The sequence below is a fragment of the Tachysurus vachellii genome, chromosome 1 (genome assembly GCF_030014155.1).
Source record: "Tachysurus vachellii isolate PV-2020 chromosome 1, HZAU_Pvac_v1, whole genome shotgun sequence".
Classification (NCBI taxonomy): Eukaryota; Metazoa; Chordata; class Actinopteri; order Siluriformes; family Bagridae; genus Tachysurus; species Tachysurus vachellii.
Genome location: NC_083460.1, coordinates 1,849,454 through 1,860,867, shown reverse-complemented (window position 1 = coordinate 1,860,867; position 11,414 = coordinate 1,849,454). Strand labels below are relative to the sequence as shown.

General features: G+C 39.1%; 2 protein-coding genes across 2 annotated transcripts in view; one reads left to right on the top strand and one right to left on the bottom strand.

Moving 5' to 3' along the window:
- Positions 1–1,384: 1,384 nt before the first annotated feature.
- Positions 1,385–4,642, top strand: ptger4c (prostaglandin E receptor 4 (subtype EP4) c). Its single transcript, XM_060867211.1, has 2 exons — positions 1,385–2,343; positions 2,977–4,642. Exons 1-2 carry the CDS (start codon positions 1,471–1,473, stop codon positions 3,574–3,576), a joined length of 1,473 nt encoding a protein of 490 aa, XP_060723194.1. The 5' UTR covers positions 1,385–1,470; the 3' UTR covers positions 3,577–4,642.
- A 2,877-nt stretch (positions 4,643–7,519) lies between these two features.
- Positions 7,520–11,414, bottom strand: part of LOC132858138 (artemin) — an 18,859-nt gene continuing 14,964 nt past the window's right edge. Inside the window, exons 2-4 of the mRNA XM_060888398.1 lie at positions 10,414–10,508; positions 10,147–10,336; positions 7,520–10,021 (exon numbers count right to left, since the gene is read on the bottom strand). Of these exons, the coding sequence (XP_060744381.1) occupies positions 9,558–10,021; positions 10,147–10,336; positions 10,414–10,508 (749 nt within the window). The 3' untranslated portion in view covers positions 7,520–9,557. The remainder of the gene's footprint in view (positions 10,022–10,146; positions 10,337–10,413; positions 10,509–11,414) is intronic.

Below are 11,414 nucleotides of genomic sequence, written 5' to 3'. Positions count from 1 at the left end.
ATTAAACCTGCACTTTAATCACTTTCTGCCTATTTAAAAGAATCAGTCTAATCTATTGACGTTCTTTAAAGGTCAGTTTGGTTTGCTTCTAAGGAATGGACTTTTAATATAATCTTAAAGCTCAACCTTTCTTATCTGCTTTCAGATAAAGAGTGTGGGTTTTTGTACAGTACTGAACATTAAGTACCTTTACACGAGCATAAACATCTTCACCTCATGATAACGCACAGGTTTGTATCTCTTCCGTTGTTATTTTAACCCAGAGGATCCGTGTGAGTGACTGTTTAATGAAATGTTACAGATAGAGCTGAATTCCTAATGAACAGTCGAGTCGTTACTCGTCTGGTGGATTAACGCTGTGTGACTGCTCATTTCTTCTTAATCACATTTAAGCTATAAGGATACAGACATTATTATTCTAGTTGTGCCACAAAATACAATTAGTTCCCTTATAGGAACTTACCATAACTATTAAAGCGATATTTATCCAAGTTCTGTTTTATTATGTAGCTAACAATTAAGATATATATATATATATATATATATATATATATATATATATATATATATATATATATATATATATATATGGCTAGTCTAGGTTTAGTCTAAATCAATCGAATCATCCCAGATTGTCCCAGATGTGGTTTTTGACTCCACACTAGCATCAGAGACAGTAAGGAGGCGTTGCCTAAAATATAAACAACAAAACAAACAAACAAACAAATAAATAAAGAGTTGTATTATATTAATATGAATGAATAAATGAATGAAGAGTTGTATTTTATACACACACACACACACACACACACACACACATATATATATATATAATACAACTCTTCCTTCATTTATTCATTCATATTAATAATTTGTTTTAAAATATATTATTATGAACAGAATTTTTTAATTTATATATATATATATATATATATATATATATATATATATATATATATATATATATATATAAATTAAAAATTCTGTATATATATATATATGTATTTATATAATTTAAAAATTCTGTGCATAATAATATATTTTAAAACTAATTATTAAAGAAATTAAAATGAAGTGTTAATGTATTTTAATGTTTTACAGCTGCAAGTGTTACTGCTTTTTACTGTGTTTTTTTAATGGTTTTTATAATGCACTGTTGTAAAAGTACTTAACTTCTTAGAAAAGTAGTGTCCAGATAGATAGATAGATAGATAGATAGATAGATAGATAGATAGATAGATAGATAGATAGATATCTCTTTGAATGAGTAAAGCCCACCTGCAGTCCGTGACGTTAGGTGTACATGATGTGATGACATCAGCGATGTCGTGGAGGTGGAGACCGTATTGGAGTTTATATCCACCAGCATCTCAGCTCTTGTCAGTGTGACGGGAATGTGAACCTGGACACGGTCATGCACTGTTCCTGCATCACTTGTGCAGTTTTCTTAGAACAATCTTAGCTTTAAACATGACAGACTCGGTGCTGAGCGCACATGCAAACGCGTCGGCGGTGTTTCTGACCCCTGCGACGGCGTCCCCGACGCCTACGACGACGCCACGCGTTTTGCGCTTGGACTCTCGTTCGCTCGTTATCTCAGCGACCATGTTTGCAGTAGGAGTTCTCGGTAACCTGGTGGCCGTGGCGGTTTTGTGCGTGTCCAAGAGGGAACAAAAGGAGACTACGTTTTACACGCTGGTGTGCGGTATGGCGGTGACGGACCTCCTGGGGACTTGCTTCACCAGCCCCGTGGTGATCGCGACGTACGTCGTGGGTCGGTGGCCAGGCGGCGCGCCGCTCTGCCACTTCTTCTCTTTCTCCATGCTGTTTTTCGGCTCGGCAGGAATGTCCATCTTGTGCGCAATGGCCGTGGAGCGCTACCTCGCGATCAGTCACGCGTTTTTCTACTCGCAGCACGTGGACCGTACGGTTGCGCGTCTCGCCTTGCTAGCGGTTTACGTGGTGAACGGGGTGCTTTGCGCGATGCCCAGTTTCGGCTTCGGCCGGCACACCAAGCACTTACCTGGGACGTGGTGCTTCTTGGACTGGCGCGCGTTGGACACGCGGGGAGCCGCGTACTCGTTCCTGTACGGCGGCTTCGTGCTGCTGCTGATCGCCGTCACTGTGCTGTGCAACTGCGCCGTGTGCCGTTCGCTGGTCGGCATGAACAAGAAGATGCGCGTCGTCGCCGCAGCAGCCAGAGCCGAGGCGCACACGGGACACCCGGGATCCAGACGCGCCTTCAGCAAACTGCCCGCGGTCGCCTCGGCGGCTGAGATCCAGATGTTCTGGCTTCTGATTTTCATGACCATCGTCTTCCTGATCTGTTCTATTCCTCTGGTGGTGAGCATTCAAAAAATAAAAAAAAACCCACTTATATATCCATATATACCCTACTCTTATGTTTATTCTAGAAAAAAAGAAATACAATAAAAAGTTGATAAATGACACAGTAATGCGCGCGTTCAGAAATAAACGTTGCTGATGTGGCACGTTTTGTGTGTCTTTTGCGTGGAAAAGTGTATGTAGCGCAGATTAAACAATCATTTAATCTGTTATTACACCAGATTACACCACTGGTGTACCTTTAAAGGTTACTAATTAAAGCTCCATCACATGCAGCTTGCAGGTGAAGATTCGCAGTAAAAGAACTAAAGTTGTGCACTTAATGACACAAAGTGAAGTTTGGTGCATAATATTCTGAGAATACACCCTCAGGTTTGTGTCAAATGGACTTAAATATATTGTTCTAAGAGTTTCACTAAGATTTCTTTTCATTTAAGTCAGTTTTTACCAGAATTGCATTCATGCATTCATTGAAGTATGTTGGATTTATTAATAATGTTACATGCAAATGTTTTCTACAACCAAGTCTAAGTTGAAATAAACTGTATTTTTGGTGATATTAGTGTAAGTGTAAATATCTTGAAGAGAAAACTTATACTTGATCATGACATTTTTTTCTGCCCTTCACAGGTTCGTATTTTTGTCAACCAGCTCTATGGCCCTGCGTATATCGCTGCAGGTGTGCAGCCAGACTACCGCAGCGATCTTCTCGCCATCCGGTTTGCGTCCTTCAACCCGATCCTGGACCCGTGGGTGTACATCCTGTGCAGGAAGAACCTATTTAGCAAATGCTGCGAGTGGATCAAGTGCACCATAGTCCTGAGCAAAGAGAGTCCTGCACGTAAATCAGGCTGGGTCCTGGGGCAGAACTCGCCTCCATCCCTCGTTCACAGCAATGCCACAAGTTACGCCTCGCTGCGTGCAACCTCATGCAGAAACCCTGTGGGAAAACTGAGCATCATCAACGCAAAATCCTACGTCGACTTGAGTGTGCGTCAGGCCTGGGACCTGGACACAGCGCAGGACGACTTTCATCCGTTCAGTGTGCAGCAGAGTCCAGTTCTGGGCTCAGAAAGTGAAACAGCATCCGGATGTGAAACGATGCCTGTAAAGACACCCGGATGCGTCCATTTGACACCGAAGTCCTGCTCAAAAGTGCATGAACATAAATCCGTGATTGTCACGTGTACCTTCAGCACCCCAAGTTCCTGTCTGTCTGAGAAGTATTGAAGAGTGCAGAGAAATGCATTTTTATTACCAGACTGTAATTTTCAGGCACTCGAACATCTATTGTTATAACCAGTGTCTCCTTATGCATCGTGACAGGAACTGGTTATTATCTCAGTGCACAAAACTGAATCTACACTGGAGAAATGTTCTGCTGAGCACCTTCATAACTACGAAATGTCCAATGATTTATTTCCTGTGTGAGTTTGTCACCTCAAAGTGAACACAGCCACAAGCAACACTTAAGGTTTTCTTAATTTCTTAAACAACTTTAGTCTTTAGTTCATATTAACAAGTGTCTTAATACAGTATTTAAAGATGTCTTTTTAAAAAAAAGTACCATTACAAACAATATAAAAGTCAGGACTTGAAAGTTAAGCCATGTCTACACTTGACAACTGTAGCACATGTTACATTCATAACACTCAGAGACACAGTTATGACTAAACAAGAAAATATCCTCAGGGGGACTGGGGTTAAAAGTTCAGTAGTCTATTTCACCATAAAGTTAATGAGCAGGAAGTAAAATCAATCAATCAATCAATCAATCAATCAACAAACTAATTGAAATGAAGTACAAATTGAATTAAATAATCAATTTCTAATAAAAACATTCAGACTATTAATTCACAATTTTAGACACACACACACCCTTCCCTTACAGTCCATGTATATATGAATCCTACTGTTCTTAAAAAAAATGTTTTTATGTCAAATTTTTCGGAATTAAAGAAATCATCTTGCTTGAAATGTTCTTAAACACGTAACCATTGAAGATTTCCAGCCTCGATAAGAACACTGTGTTAAAGGTCTTAATGTTTTTATTCCCTGTCTCATTACTGTCACTGTTTTGACTAACACACATTCACATTCTTATTGTGCACAAACTCTTATAAATGTGAATTCTGTGAATTTTGGTATATAAAACGATCCATTTATAGAGATCGAACAATTATTGATGCTGGTAGACATTTCAGTGTCTGCTCTTTTTTATAATGTGAATGTATGACGCTTCATTTATGGACGTGCTGTTATGTTGCAGTATAATGTTGGATTCGCATGACTTTAATGACTTGTAAAACTGTGAAAACTGTATTCTTGGAAATAAAAATGTTTGGAATATTCTTTTAAAAGTCCTCACCTTGGAATATGATTCATTTCCATATTAATGAATAAAAATTCACGATTGTAGTCACGATTTCGGCCGGCAGAGGGCGGTATAAGCATAAAAATAGAACAGCATTCACGGACACGTTGCTCAAGTGTTTTTTTTTTGTTTGTTTGTTTTTTTAATATTGCCACTAACACAATTGGCATGAATTCGTCTTACGTCTGATCCAGATACATAAATAAAGAGAATAAGATTAAGTTAGTATTTTAGGATTAAATATAAGGCATGCCTAAGAATGTTACATAACTGTGTCATAATGTGAAAGTACAAGAGTTTGGAAATTGATTCCTGAGGTAACAAAGCTCTTAAAAATTAAATGCATCGGAAAATATTCAATTGCTGATTATCATCATCATCATCATCATCATCACCTGAGGATAGTTATTTTAGATGTTTAACATATCACTTCCTTTTCTTTTTTTCATATTTTCTACCAGAATTGTGACTAAAACGTTCATTTAATTAATTTTTAATAATTAATAATTAATAATTAATTTGTTTTTAATATCTGCCGTTAAATTAAATAAATTCTTAGATATTAAAACTTCTAATGTATTACTGAAGCATGACGTAGCAGCTTTTCACCACCAGGTGTCAGTGTTGTTGTCAGTGGCTTTATAAATCTTGGCGCTTTTTTTTTTGTTTTGTTTTGTTTAAACCATCTTTCAAAAAAGGTTTAAAAAGGTTAATCACAGTTCATATTTATCTTCTGAGTTTAATCCTTTTTTATTGGGAAAGACTTGAATAATTTTGGGGAGGAAATATTTGGCATTCGATATTCGTATATTAGTTTATTTGATCATTTTGGTACAGAAGGTTAAACTTTCACCCACAATTACAGGGAGGATTTTAAAAGGGTCTCTTTAATCTGTGTAAATATAAATCTTTTTTATATTCCGCTAAATCCAATTGATTTTATCTTTGCATTAATTCGGCTTACTAAAAACTTACTCAAGCCTCTACAGCGAGTATGGTTTTGTTCATTAGAATTAATATGAATTCTATTTCTCCACACAATTTCCTTGTTTACCTCAAAATAGTGTGTTATAAAATGTCTTAGGACTGTGTTTTGCAAAGTAAAAAGACATCGAGACATATTTTGAATGTTGTTTGGCGGCGAGGAGGCAGCAGGATCCTGTGTTGTGGTGTGGTCTATCACAGGAGCACAAAAACACAACCTTCTTTTCCACCTGCATCTGTTTCCAATAGCTTACATCTATAGAACTATCAGAGGGGCCCCATGTAACATTAATTAACCTTAACCACACCGAGAGGTAAAGAGCCCTGAGACATGGTGAAGGTGGGCTCATTAGGAGCTGCCTGGCACATGGAAATGTTCTCTGCATTTTGGAGTACGCCACCGTTATGCCTTTTAGAACAGGAATGATAACTATTATACAGACAGACAAGCTCAAAGCTCCAAACAACCAGAAACATTATTGGAAAAACCTGCTGCGTTGCAGCATTAAAGGAAATCTCGCATACTCCTCTTTATGAATAACATGTGATCTTCAACAGCATCCATGATTTATTTTGTGATTGTTTACACTCCTTTCAAGACCATGCCACTCTATTTTAACAGCTTCCTACACTACCCACAATGCACAATGTTCAACTACTTGCCAATTGCCAGCTGATATAAATTGATTTATGACGATGCAGCGGCACTTTAGTCCTTCAGTCTTAACAGTTCTACCATCTGTACAGATCAGCATCCAAAGCTTTAACCTTTACCTTAACACCGTCGTCCTCGTCGTCACCCTCAACATTGTTAGCGCTCGTCATCTAATGGATCGCTAACTAACTGAGCACAGTCATTTAGCTGCATTACATTCTGGGGAATTTAAATCCGTTTGAGAATCCAACAAGTGAGAAAAGAATCAGCAGAGGCATATTTGTGTTCCTGGGATTTGTGCTCACAACCTTCCAATATAAGTAGACCAACATTACTCCAAATCAGTTACCACTTCACTAATAAACACCACTGTAAGTGCTCTAGCACCAGCAATGTCCGCCTGTGACATCAGCATGGCAAACATCCCCAACCACAACTACTATTTTCTCACAGAAATACAGAAACCACAACACTAACAAAAGAATCACTAAAGAATCACAACATAAAAACATCAAGATACCTTTTCATCTTCCAGATCTGTTTTATTCCCTTACACCACAGCGGCGTTGAATTCTCAATTCTGATTGGTCAGAAGGTGTTGATTCATTTTCTCTAACAGCTGGTTTATATTCATACCATCATTCTACAGTAGTATCAACTCTCACAGAGACCCGTACAGCGGACACGACACGACACAAACACTCGTGTAAACTTTGGGAAATGTTTGAAGTTTTCCGTAAGAACATTTAACAATTACAGAAGGAGTCTCCAGTGTCAGCACTTTGTATCCATCAGCGGTGAAGCTGACTTTAAGCTTTCCAACATCTTCAGAACAGATGAGTTTACACTTCTTTGCAATTTCTTAGTAACCGCATCATGATGTAACCGTCTGTTTGTTTGTTTTTGTCTTTTTAATGTAAAAAAGAGAGTTTGGTGAGGACACCACTGTTGAACAGGACTCGTTTCAGTGACATTCATCATTGTTGAAGTGAAAGAGAAAGAAGAATAAAACAAAACCGTCATTCACCTTACATAAAAACAGCTTTATTTCCATACAGGATTGTACAAAAATAAAGGGATAATAATATTAATAATAATAATAATAATAATAATAATAATAATAATATACAAATACTGTGTAAAAACTAAGAAATGTCTCCTATAACTACAGTTGTACATATTTCCTGGAGAGCAGCGTTTCTTTAAAGGGAGAGTACATAGCAACAAGGCGGCAGTTCGGTGTGACTGATACACACGTTAGTTTAACTCCATTAAAATTCCTTAAACACACTCTTCACATCTTTAAAAAGCTTCTATTTTGTGTCCATTTTTTCCAAACCTTGCCAATTTCAGGTAATGAATGAGGTGGGAATGAAGCAAATAAACATTAATATACATGTTAATAAATATTTTTTATATATATGTAAAGGGTCAAACACATCCTTTTACACAAGAATGAATAAATAAATAAGTTAGATGCAAAAATAAATATTTGACCTATGAAGCATACAGTAAATGCTAAGAGATGCACAGCATCCATGTCGTAGCACAGCGATAAAACGCATTGCAGTCGGTAACAACAATAAGGACAGACAGGTATAACAGGTAGAAACGCTAATCCTGGTGCTATGGTACTGCTGGTGTTACATCGCTGACTGAGCAGTTCAGCTGTCAGGCGTCACAAATCAGGCTTTTCACACTTTTCCTAAATGTTGACAATCAACCATGTTCGCTGTCTTATGTTTGCACTGTAGCTATGAGGCTAATTAGTAACTGACTACTAGCTAAACTGCTAACTGTTGAGGTGGAAAATACTTGAGAAATTTTACATCGTTGTTGTACTTAACAATTTGTTCTTTACTCAAGTACTGAAGGAAAGTTGAAGAGAAAAAGACAATTTTATGCTTTGCATTTTTTTGATGTAGCTCAGAGAAAAAAACTTACATTTTTTTGTTTTTATCTTAGTAGAATGTTGTCTTAACATCCGCCATTAAATCTAAATACCCGCGTTGAGTTGACTTTCAGCTAGCTTAATTTTATTAATTAGCTTGTTTAGCTAGCTAGTTCAGTTTCATGAACTTGCTTGTTAAATTAGCAGGTTAGCTGGTTCACTTTTGTTTTCATTGCCCATGTGGTTTAGCATTCTTTGAAACAACATCATTAACCTTAGCTAACAGGAAAGCCAAAGTTTTAATCCGTCTCTATTTCCATTAGAAGATTATTTACCTTAAGACAATCTGCTTAGCGAACTAGCTAGTGACTTATTGAATCCATTAACATGAAAATCTCACCATTACAGAGTCAGAGATCTTGGACAACAAGAATCACCGCTTTCCCTAGATTTGGTGTCAGTTTGCATCATAATCCTCCTAGACTCTGTTTCTTAATATTGATGGCAATAAAGATGGCAATATATCACACTTTTAAATCTTAAAAAACAGTTTGTGTAGGATATCAGTGTCTTTTAACTTTTGTTTTGTTATCTTGCTAGTTACTAAACATTAGCCTCGTAGCATGAGTGTAAAATTAAATACACAAAAACTAATGACTTGATTGTGTGAAAGTTTAAAAAGTGTTTATAGACATTTTCCTCAGTTCTTTTAACAGTCCAAAGCTTTGTGTTGGAAATGGTTCAAATTCTGTGTTGTGGGTTTATAAAACCCTGTATTATAACTATATCTTTTCTGAATTTAAGCAGTGTATGATATGTTAACCTGAATGTCAGAAATTACACTCCATTTTTGCACAAACAATAGAAAATGGTTTCATCCGTTTTCGGGACATATACACACACTTAAAGATCTGACATCCTTCAGTAACAAACGGACAAATGGAACGTTCCATGTTATTATAGTCCTGCAAAGTTTCTTGCCAAGTTTCTCAGAACCTCGTGAGCAATCCATCAGTATCCATTCTGGCTCTGTCGTCTACCTTCCACAGAACTTCTCCATGCCGTGCTTCAACCTCCGGCGAGTCCGGCATCACGCTGGGCCTTTTCACGCTGGTTTTTGGAATATAAAAGGCTGAATGCATACATGGTGCATGTCACAGAAGCCTTGATGACTCCTTCCACTGGAATAGCTTCCATCCCAGAATGCCTCCTATTCCTGTACTCTAGATTTCAGGAATCCCTCCATCTCCACGTTGCCCCATTTTTTTGAGAGGGATTGATTTATTTCCTTTTCCTCTGCTACCAGCTTAGCCCACACACTTGCAGTCCAAGGCAGAGACATTTTCGATGGTCCTCCATGTTGTGGACGTGTCCATGAAGGAGACAGACTTGTATGCTGTGGGTCGGCAGCACGGCCTGGCGCTGACCTTGCGAGCTGTACGTTTGGGCAGGCTGCCATTGGTCAGCAGAGCCCGCAGTGCAGCGTCGTAATTTCCCCGTGCACTCTGGCACAAACCCACGCAGAACTTAAAGAGTACGATCTCGTCCGAGTCGTAACCCATCCCCAGGTCCCTCACTCTCATCTCTCGCCTTTCCAGGTGGCAGTCACGGCTGCTCTGGCCCCGCCCCTCATCCTCGTCCTTCTCCTTCTCTTTCTTCTTCTTCTTCTTTTTCTTGCGTGAGCCCTTGGACTGAGCATCAGAGGCATCCGAGGAACGTGGGGAACGTTCCCACCGAGCAGGCTGTTCCTCCTCTACCAGAACTGAGGGTTCTAGTAGAAAGAAGACAGAGAACATCATCACCTACCAGACCCAACCACTAAAATCAAACCAACTTTTAAGATAATCTTGAAAAGACTTGACAAGATCATTTTCAGTCACCAAAACCCAAACTTACCAAAAATGCTATGCCAAGGAGAATGGCTGTCTCCATTTCCCATCTCCTCCTCTTCTTCAGGTAGAGCATCAAATGGCTGCTCATCCAAGGTAGTGGTAACTAAACTCACTGCATCCACAGGGTCTTCGCTAAACCCAGTCCTGTCTCCTACTACCAGGGGCAGCAAGGATACAAGCACCCATACCACCATCTGCATAAAAGAAATTTCAGAGCTTGACGCATTCAGAAGTTCAGCAGCAGATATTATCTTGATGTCCTTGATCGTACCTTCCAGTTGTTTCTTTGAAACGTGGCATCAGTGGCTGCAGATAACATTGCGAACAGTCCTCGCTTGGCTCGACCCCTCCTCCACCTTCTCCCACCTGCACAGAGACAACAAGTACATCATGTCACCCTTTTCTGTCTCAAAGTGCATTTAAATCTAAACTTAGAGAGCAGCATGCAGGCGACGCATACACCTCCACACACCCGTGCATCAACATTTAGAAGCAACGGCGTCTTGTTAATCAAGAATACTGTGAATACACAATGCCTATGGAAAGTGTGCTTGTAATCATGGAGACCGTGACCCCGTGTTGACATGCGGGTGCAACAAACTACAGTGTCCTGTAAATAAACAGCTCTAAGGCAAGAACTGAGAAGCTCCAGAGGTTTGATGAGATTAGCTCTGTGTTAAAAGGAAGCACTCTGGGGGATTGTGGGTCTCCCAAAACCACACAGATGCAGTGCAGTTGATAAGGCTTCCCAGCAATGCAGATGTTTACTGACTCACTGCAGCGTGTGAGTCACTGAGCCTCTCACTGGAGGCCTCTGATTTATATCAGGGTTGAAACAAGACCGGCGAGGACCGGGCTATTATTTACACGCCGAAGATGACTAATGGGTAAATTAGCAGAGCGTGTCGGAGAACGACAGGATGATTTCTGGCCTGAACACTTTCCATTTTAAGGAGGATCAGATACAAGAAAAATGAAAGATGGCCACCTGGGTTTGGAGCCATCATGCAAGTCGCATCGCACAAAAATGGGCAAAATGTTAATGATCTATTAATAATAATAATCTGCACGACTGGTTTCAAATCAGCTTCATAGTGTTGTGATGTTTGGTGGGTTTTCTGTAGTAGTAGTAGTAGTAGTAGTAGTAGTAGCATGGGTCATGCAGCAGGTGGCAGTGTGTAATACAAGCCACAGGATTTCTCTGAGATTCAAGCGGTCTGAGGCTCACTTAATCACAGCAATAAATACATTTCAATTCAATTTACCTTCACA